The sequence below is a fragment of the Lottia gigantea genome (assembly GCF_000327385.1).
Source record: "Lottia gigantea unplaced genomic scaffold LOTGIsca_67, whole genome shotgun sequence".
Lineage (NCBI taxonomy): Eukaryota > Metazoa > Mollusca > Gastropoda > Lottiidae > Lottia > Lottia gigantea.
In genome coordinates this window covers 1,220,535-1,230,853 of record NW_008710284.1, presented here as the reverse complement: position 1 = coordinate 1,230,853, position 10,319 = coordinate 1,220,535, and the positions used below count along the sequence as shown (strand labels likewise).

Below are 10,319 nucleotides of genomic sequence, written 5' to 3'. Positions count from 1 at the left end.
GACATCGTAAGGGGCGTAACTCTGTTGTGCTATGTGAATTTGGCTGTGTCGAACTAATTCATTGTAGTCTTGGAATACCTGGTCACAGACATCACAAGGATGATAGCTGGCTTCTCCTACATTACCTGAAAAACAAACAAACAATAGCATAAATTTAATGGCTACCTACCAAAATTTCATTGTTTATAGTTGATCAAATGTTATACATTTTACAAATAATATAAGCTGCTTCAGCTTGGTGCCTTAGGAACAAAATAATGCCTAACATAAACCTAATCACTGGACATTAAGCATTACACTTGGACTTTCTTTGCTTCAAAGACACTCCTAGGTTATAAAAGATGCAATTAATACCATCAGAAACTCGCAATCTACTTGAAATAAATAGCAAATAAATACATCAGTAGTCAAGCGTCAGTCACTGTGAGCTACACCCACCCACACGTATGAAGTTGGCTCGCCCACTCAATTGTACACATCAAAATTTCGAGAAATCTACGCCCTAACTTGCACTAAGAATGGGCCAGAGTTGAAAAGCACCACTTACCCTCCATATCTGTGGATTTTCAATTTCGTATGACCCCTAAAGCATGAAATATTCACCAAAATAGATAACATTAAAATTTCTTTATTCAACCGACGCCATGATGGATTTTACAAATGGCGGATTTGGATGTTCTTTTTTGCAGATTATGACGAATTTTTGTTTTAAAAGCATTTAGTAGTTTTATTTCTAATCATATCTATTGATTTTGATCCAATAAATGAATAATCATCAATGAAAACGTAGAAAATACAATATTTCTTAAGAGAGGGTAATATTTTTCGTGTAAAGAGTAGACATGGACTTGAATATGGAATCAGACAACAACTAAATCGAGTACAGAGTTATCTTTTCCTTGACTTTAAGGCGGGTATTCAATAACTCAATCTATTAGTAGTTTCCTGTCTGCATTTGCAGTTCAAACTTTTGCTTTTGGACCCATATTTCTCTCATTTAAAAATCCTTCATTGGTACATTCCAAGTTTTGGGCAAAAAACAAACAAATCAACAATGAACGTAGGCTTAAGCCAACCACTTGTCCTCAAGGCTACTGCATGCATTTTTGGTAGAGTTGTTCTCCAATTGTTGACACATTTTGGGTATTTAATCCATCAACAATACTGTGGGAAAATGGGTTACAAGCTCACTGATCAGAAGCTAAGAGAGGTTCTAAATGAAGGGTGGGATGTGGGTCAGGCGGGGGCACGTCTGCCATAATTATGGACAAGAACAATCACATTGTAATACAAGTAATAATAATTTATTTATTTCATAATTTATATATAGCAATAAAAATCTATATAACATAACATGTTTGCATCAAATTGAATACGATAGTGTCTAAATACATTCTCCAAGTGCACAAAATCGAAAACATTTGTGGCTTTCCTTAAAGGGATTGTAAAGAGGTTTTCTAAACTTTTTATATGTATAGGGGACACTGATAGCATCAATTTACACTTCCAATATTCAATCAGACGTCTGTGGTTCTCGCGATTCTACTTAAACTAGGTATTTTATGACGATGCTATCGTCACTTGGAAAGCTTCTCTTGATATTAATGGACCTTGTGCATTAGTGACGTCATAATGCCCAATTTAAGTGGAATTGCAAGAATCAGAGAAGTCCCTGATACACAGAACAATTTTAGAAAAGCTCTTTTCAATCTCAGTAATAGCTTATCTCTGAATAGTTTATAAATCTATGATCCCTAGTGCACCAATTTAAAATATTCCAAAATAGTGGCATTTCCTTGGTTTTCTATAAGAAAATATCAAAGGATTTTCCAACATGTGCTTAAAAATATCACAGCAAAAGTGGTAAAGAAATTGTATTGCTTAAAAGAAAGATTTTCTCGATTCAGTTTGATCCCACAAGTGACAGTTTACCACAACCACTGTTAGCTAGATCTATATGACAGCTTTTAGTGCCACTAGCAATCTGTTAGCTCTGCTATGACAGCTTTTACTTGCTGTTTCACTCTCCAAATTTATTATTGTGATAGCTTATACCAGATGTTTTTTTTACAGACCTTGCTTTTTTTTTAAACAGATTATGAAATTAAATATCTAGTTATGAAATGGTGGAGCCAGCTCCTAATAAATGTCAAGTTTAGATAGAATGGTTCTCAAATTTCATCATCAAATCTACCAGAATTTCAATTTAGAGGTAAGTGTGTCAAGAATTTGTGGTTTGTGCACTGATCAAGCTCTTTCTATACTTGGTTGTCTAGCTGTGCAGTTTGGACAATAAACCAAGGCCCCATTGTACTACAGGCTGTGCGCATTAAAGATCCCTCAACAGTACGAAAAAGAGTAGGCTAATTCCGCAGTCATGGCAAAATTCCAATAATAGCACACTGCATGCCTGTGTTCATTGGCCCTTGGTCTTCTAGCTGTAAGTTTTTGGTGGGGTTGTACATAGATCAAACACTATGTACAGTAGAGTCTGTATAATTCACTTCCATATTTCTTACTGTTGTATTGTTACTCTGACTTGTTACCTACAAAACATCAAAATATTAATAAAATATAACTGTAGATGAGTTAAGGATGAATCTGTCCATATTGGGCAGTGTGCAATGAGGGATCTAAAAGTAAAATAGATTAGTTGTCTCTGGAGCATTCACAATGATGAACTGTGGCAATAGTATAGAAATGTGGCCAAGACACAAAATGTACCAGTAACAGAAAATTGGAATGATGCAATGGAAGTCATGAACTGCCCCGATACACATAAACCCTTTTACAATCCATTTAAATTAGACGAAAATTCAAAAATCAACACTTACCTCATGGACGAAATTTGCTATAGATTCAAAATATCCAGGACACATCCACGTGTCGTTATGAGAACCACCCTGGATTGGTACCATTCTTTTATAACTACTACCAGACAACTACAATAAAATACTAATAGGATGTAGCTCTGTCAGATAGAGTGTTGAAATCTTGCATCATATTTCATTCATTCATGGAATTAAATTTTAGGATCAAGGGCATTATTCTGTAATGTTTAAAGTAAGCCTTATTTCAAAATTTCTGCAGGCCCTTTGCAATAGCATCATAAGATGCTTAGTTTTTGACAGAACTGGGATGATATGTCCCGGGTTGATCAACCCACCTGATATAACTCTTCCATCATTCTGGGTGGAATTAAATTATCAGCTAACCCGGATATAAATAATGTTGGGTGACGTATTGACGAGATCTTTTTACTGTTTGCAAACTGAAAATAGAATATGAAATGGATTTTTATATCCTACTATAAACACCTCTTGAATTGATTTTAAATAAATTGAAAACATTGAACATAAATGCAGAGAATGTAAAGTAGCTCGGAAGCTGACAGATCTGTGTCAAACGGGTCTAGTTTAAATAAATTGCACATGTATTTAGTTTGAATAGCTATAAATACCAACCTTATTTTTAATGAGAAATTGAGGAACAAATTTTAAAAAGTCTAATTTAAAGATTACACCACCAATAGCCTGTATAGAAGTAAAGGTGTTTTCTAATATTAAGGCACATATATACTGTGAATAGTAGGGCTCTGTTAGTAACTGTACGGCTACCCCACCCCCTAACGAACGTCCAAACACTATTATTCTGGATTTATTTATTTCTGGTCGTTTAATGAGAAAATCCATTGCTGCTTGACTGTCTAGATAAAAACCTGAAATAAATATTATAATTCAATTAAAAGGGACATCGGGTCATGGGGGCCTCTGGCAGCCCTAAGAATCCCAGCCTTAGGGTGCTTCTGACCTTCATGCATCACCTCAGAGAGTCACCACCCATCGTTGGTCCCAGACTGAGGCATTATCTCAATAAGCCCCTGGTTATACATCTTTAAAGAATAGTAAAACTTTTAACATTCGACCAATATTGGACAAGATAGAAGATACTAACCTTGTTCAGATGGTGATCCTTGACTTTTACCATAGCCTCTATATTCTACCATTAATATATTAAAACCACATGAATTATATAAACTATATGCATTTAGCAATCTGAAATCATATTCAAAGATAAAGGTATGACATTAGATTGAAGAGGGTTGCAAATGTCTAAATAATTTCTTTACAAACTGACAACTCCATTTTAAATTAACTTCGGGTCTCTTATAAGCGTGTCTTTAGCTATTGAAATTGAAGTCGTTTGCAGGTGAAATGTTAAATGCTTTGTTAACAATATTATAAAACTCTTCTGATAAACAAACAAGTAAAAACTTGACTGTGTACTAACCTGTTTCCGATATTGCCTGCGTTTCCGTGAAAGAATACAAGAGTTGCTGCCCCTGGATGTAATCGTGGTATATATACAGCATTTATCATGACACCATCCTGGGTACGTATAAAATGATTTTCAAATGGAAGACCTAGAGTGGAGGGTAATTCAACGTATAGTCGTGACATGGGCGGTTGATTGGGATGGTATAATAACATATCCTGTACATAGTAAAATAAACCTGAAAAAATACAGAAAAACAGTTCATGAGATGGGTGGAAATTTTGGTAAAATCTCTGGAAGGGATGCCAGGATGCACCTAGTGATAATGGTGGTTGAAAGGTAACAGGCACAAGCTCACTAGTGGGCACTGTTGTAGTTTCACCCCTTCCCCCTTATTGTGCCATTATGTGACTTAGAAGAGAGGTGCTTGTAATGTGTCCTTAATTTTCACTGTAAGCTTTTATGACAGGCTTTAGACTTACCAAATATTGCTAAGAAAAACGTTATAGAAGCCACTATTCCACCTTCAAACCAAAATATTAGAAAGACAACTAGAGCAGCCGTGGTACACAGTTTCCAAAACTGAATAAGTAGAGCTAAAACTATCGTGGACACAAGTTTTATTGTTCCAAAGCCAGAACCCACGAAATTCCGACTTGAGGCAGGCATTTCATCGCTATTTTCCTCTATATCATGGTCATTTGAAGCTTTAAACATATCAGTAAGTCTAGAGCTGTAATTTCCTCGAGGACTTCCTATTTATTTCTCTCATTGGTACCCAATTACTGTGATTTTATCGATTTTCCATGGAATGACAAGTGTGTTTATTTTTTTGTTTACAAAAATTGTTAGAGTTGTCCCCCTTGTTTCGTACAAAACTGGTATTCATGAAATTTCAGAAACGAAAGTAATTAATTTCGATTTGTTTTAATTTAGTAGAAATTTGTCATAAAATGAATAAGCTTATCTATGAAAAATATTTCCATTTTGCAATTAAAGGTAGCCTATGTTTAAACCGATTAAAACACGTTTAACACTGGTTAGCTTTCGTTTAATTGGCTTATCTAATTGTGAACAGGAAACGTTTAATTTTTTCAAATTGTGATACCAGTTGATTTTATTAATTTATAATATATCTGTAGTCATAGTCTTAACGAGTAAAACAAGAGTTCTCGCCCATAAATTGTGAAAATATAGGCTCAGTATTTTTGTACAATAAAATAATCAAGCCCCCACTCCCTGTAGTCTAATATTTGACCAACAATTAACAATATCAATAGAGAAATCGACTTATGGAAATCAGATCACTAAATTCATTTCTTGTTAAGTTAAAGAGATAATGAATGAATCTAATTCTAAGTTTTCAAGGCAAAGTATATACGAAGTAGGCCTTTATCGATAAACGTGAGCTTTTGCTTGTATCCTGGCAAAGTTACCCTTATTGCATACTATAATGCTAATGGTAATGCTTTATTAATAACAATTACACCGTTATTTTGAAGCCTTTTTGTACAATTTCCTTCATTGCACGCTGCATGGCGTTGCCCATCTTCATTATCATGATAAGGTGCAGAAAAGTTGGACGTAAAGCTTCTTTTTATTTCGTTTTTCCTGCTTATAAATAGGCTTAACACTTTAAGATATTTTTTCATTTAAGAAGCCTAATGTTTATTTATCGGAATCACTCGTACGTAAAATTGTAACTGTTATTTTAAACCCCGTGTTGTTATTATTTGGCCTAACAAGAAACCCCGACTTAAAATAAACCCAACGGTATTCAAGCTATAGCCTAGTATATTGAAAAGGAATGGTTTACAAGGCGAGATTTAACACACAGTAACAATGTACACTCATTTAACAGTATAGCTCTTTATAATACGGCACTGTTTTAAAGGGACACTTCCCCTATTTGAGGAACAACTGTGCTCGAGGCCATCCGCGATTATGTTCACTAAGCAAACGGTGAGCTGTGTGTATGGTACTAGTTTAGATGAATCATTAGAGGGTGGGGGGCTAAAATTTGTTTCTCGCAGAGTCAATTATTTATCTTTGTAAAATTATAACAAATTCGAGGACGCAAGTGGCAAGCCGGATCACCCTGTTTCTTATCATGAATAAGGATTCGAACTCACGGCACATGATCGCCCAGCAGATGACCGACTATTGTCAGAACATTTAACGAGTATTGCCTCTTTAATAATGTACGATCGTTTACAGACAAATCTATTCAGTAGTTTACCCCTTTCAAGTGTGAATGTACCACTTGGTCTTTACAAATATCCCATTGTTCAACGTTTTATTCATTTTTTACCTTTCTTTTGTAGGCCCTTTCATCGCCCTTAGAAACAAACGCTTAGCATATTAGACAAATTTTAAATATATCTTTTAATTTTTGGATGTTTATGTTGTAATTTTGGTGAATTTTGACTAAAATTGAGACTAATATTGTGTTTTAAAGGTTTTTCGACGATCTTGGGGACAGTTTTAGACTTTCGGAAATGACCAAATTCGTTTCTATGTTACCCTTAACAACCATTTGATCAACGCGACAAAAATATGGACGAACGAGAATAAAATCGTGGGTAAAAATGCGAAATTTTCGAAAATGTATCAACAGAATGGTGTGGAATTGATGAATTATGGCAATGATGGATAAATAACACCAAAACTAGAACTTTGTTCTTCAAATTTAATTGAAATTATAACGAAATACACGATTTTTTGCGTATATCGGTTTCCATAAACACTTAGGAAAGGAGATTCTTGATATGTTTTGAATGGTAAGATGGAAATTTGTGGATTGTCTTTGAGAATAGACTTAAAATTCAGGTGTATTTCGTATTAAAATTTGTTGGTGTTAAAGGAAACTTAAGAAAGGTTCTCGAAGTGTATTTTTAAAGTGAAAAGTTTCCTAGACTTTGTTTAAAGAGTTGTTATCTAAGCATCGAAGAAACATTATAAGAGGGGTAGAGGACCTTCTAAATGTGTGTCCCTTATTGACGGTGCCGATAGGATATCTTACCATAAATACCATTAATCGCCCACTCTGTGTACCCAATTGATAGTGGTAATCACCCACTCTTTCCACAGCGAGCGTCCGTATTTTAAATTTAAGATAAAAAGGTATAGAAGTTGATTAAACACCCATCAGAATGGATCAGCGACGCCAGGCTACAATATTAAACTATTCCATGGCCATTGAAGACAGTGTAGTCTTCGATAAAATATGGTACCAAATGGAACCGATCTTTACAGAAGATGAAAAACTCTCAATTCAGGTGAGAGGCCGCCCAAATAGCCCCTTTCTCCACCCCACCACCCCTCCTCGTATAGTAGTACCGCCCCCTTCCCCACCACTTCATCACTCACGTTATTAAGCAATGTGAATCATTATTTACATACAGTATAATTGCGAATATAATACGCTATCTGTATAATGCGCATGCTTCTACCTCCCATTGCATTGCTTTCCAGATCTGCTGAAGTAAATAATGTAGTGCTATGAACACATCTATTAGGCTATTGACCAATCAAATCATTCTTATGAGACCACCCTTTCCTCTCTGACTGACATTTTATAGTGACTCTTTCCTTTTATCATACATTACAGGGTGCTGGCGGAAACAAGAAGAAAACGAGGATGATGTTAGAAATCCTGCCAATGAAAGACGATAATGCGTTCGATACCCTTGTTATGGCATTGAAACCCGACTACAGATGGTTGGCGTTCAGAATCGAACAGGGTGTTCACGAAGAGGAAGACAGGCTAACGAGAGCTGGGAAAGGTATGGTCAAGTATATTTAGGGGTAGGGTTCTATTATTGTTAGCTAGTGTAAGACGTTCACAGAGATGGAAAGGGACTGAAAGGAACGACAACTCTGTATGAGAGATTGGTGACTACCTTTAGTTATATATACCTACAACTCTTCAACTCATATCTTTTGTTCTTTTCGTTTCAGGAATCAAAAGAAAGGTAACAGTTGCCTTAATGCAGACGAGAATCTCTGATAGACAACGAGATATAGTAATTGATAGCGTGAGTGACGTCATCGAAGATGAATTGCGAGATCGAACGTTGAGAGTTGACATACCGGATCACGAGGCAGCGGCTAATCTCAACGAACTGAACCACCGACTTCGAAACCTCGTCAACGAACGGATCGATCCGTTACTGCATGGTCCCAGAGTTAAAACGGATCTGTCAAAAGCAGAAAACCAAGTTCTGGCTGATCGCATGGAACAGATGTTGAATGAATTACAAGCCATTGAAAACTGCTACCAGTCAATGGAAGTGGACACCATCTCGGCCTCCCCCCGCTCACTTCCGGTGCTACTCTACCAGAAGATAGATGAGGTCAAGACCCAGATCGACATTTTAGAAGAGCAACAGGAACAGTACCGACTGGAACGAGACGAGATTTTACGAGAGAAGAACGAGAAGGGGCAGACGCTATCGGAACTGGAAAGCCAGAACAACAATTTGGAGTTCGAGAACAGGAAACTTCGAGAAGAGGTATTGACACTCGAATCGAGTTGTCATGACTTGAACATCGACAAGCGCAATTTGACGAACGAACGCAGACGTATCGAAGAAGACCATTTGAGGATATTGAACCAGCAAGAGAAGCGAGAAGACGAGGCCATGTTTCATCAGACCAGAAACAAACGTCTGGAAGAAATCAACGGCAAATTATCCAGAGACGTTCAGAGGCTGACCAATTCCAACATGAAACTCAGGAACGAGTCCAGACGATCGTCTGCCGGCGACTCAGCCAGACTAAGGGGCGACAAGAAACGTCTGCTCGACGAGAAGAGTCGTCTGCAAACTGAGGTTCGGCGCCAAGAAAATGAGAAACGAATCGTCCTGGTCAGAAACCAGAGATTGGAGGCCGAAAATCAAAACCTGAAGGAGCAGAAGCGGCGATTGTATGAAGAGAAGGTGCGATTCCAATCGGAGAACCAGTCTCTGAAATCAGACGCCAAACGACTTGCATTGGGCAGATACGAACAAGATCCACGTAGCAGAGAATATCGTAACGCTAGTGTCAACCACACCAGACGGTCCAGATCCGTGGAGGTAGAGTCTTCTGCCTTAGAAAGGTCAGCAGGGTCTCGACGAGGCAGCATGAGGAAGGCAGCTACATCAACCGGAACTCCGAAAGGCAACGCTCGGCCACTACCTTCCCAATTTAGAAACAAATCTATAACGCATTCGAATACGTCTGGTCGCATGTTTAAATCGTACCCAGCGTCCGGCGGTCCGGATCCGGGGAGATACGACGGCAAGCAGAACTCAAAGCAACAAAACGCCAAGCAGCAAAACTCCAAACAACCATCTCCTCCCAAAGATGCCAAACCAGTTAACTATAACAAAAATGCCCGCAAGTCTGTCACATTTAGAGGTTAAATGAGCCCAGAAAGCCTGTCACAATTCATTCTTGTTCTGAATCTCATCATAATCCTTCGCTTAGCTCGGCGGTTATAGTACCAAAGGTGGATTGATAACTATTGAAGACATATATTTATAACTTTATAATGATGCATATGTCGATCATTCGTTAAGACAGGGTGGAATTTGGACAAGAAAATAGGCGGAATTCATGCAAAGAATGGATGGAAATCTAGGTCTTGAATTATTTCGATTTTCGTAGAATAAAATAGCCTTTTTCTCAATCTTTTTTCCAATCTTTTTTCCAGTTTTTCATCGAAATACAAGCATATCTGTGATACTAAACCCTCATACTTAGAAATCCCAACTTTTTGTAGAAGAGGTATCATAAAACCACAGTCGTGGGAGCCTCAAACTTCCATGGTAGGGGTGCACTCTAAAAACTACTTCCCCACCCACATCCTCATGCAAAAATTTGTTTCTTTTTATTTAGATTATAAATTCTATACTTTTTGTATGTAAATAAAAATTATTTATGTCAATAGTTTTATTCTTTTATGTCTGTATCACTTTTTAAAATGGACATCTGATATCAGGCGTCTGCTTCGGTTGCTATTAAAGTTATCTGAATGGCTAGTCCACTACATCTGACTA

General features: G+C 37.0%; 2 protein-coding genes across 2 annotated transcripts; one reads left to right on the top strand and one right to left on the bottom strand.

Moving 5' to 3' along the window:
• Nucleotides 1-2,816: 2,816 nt before the first annotated feature.
• LOTGIDRAFT_129983 (hypothetical protein) lies at nt 2,817-4,944 on the bottom strand (the record flags this gene model as incomplete). The annotated part of the gene is made up of 6 exons (XM_009065062.1): nt 2,817-2,942; nt 3,167-3,271; nt 3,465-3,718; nt 3,955-4,055; nt 4,291-4,513; nt 4,758-4,944. The coding sequence occupies 6 exons, from the start codon at nt 4,942-4,944 to the stop codon at nt 2,817-2,819; spliced, it is 996 nt and encodes a 331-aa protein (XP_009063310.1).
• A 1,882-nt stretch (nt 4,945-6,826) lies between these two features.
• LOTGIDRAFT_235640 (hypothetical protein) lies at nt 6,827-10,208 on the top strand. The gene is made up of 3 exons (XM_009065061.1): nt 6,827-7,553; nt 7,886-8,060; nt 8,236-10,208. Exons 1-3 carry the CDS (start codon nt 7,428-7,430, stop codon nt 9,681-9,683), a joined length of 1,749 nt encoding a protein of 582 aa, XP_009063309.1. The 5' UTR covers nt 6,827-7,427; the 3' UTR covers nt 9,684-10,208.
• Nucleotides 10,209-10,319: the final 111 nt, after the last annotated feature.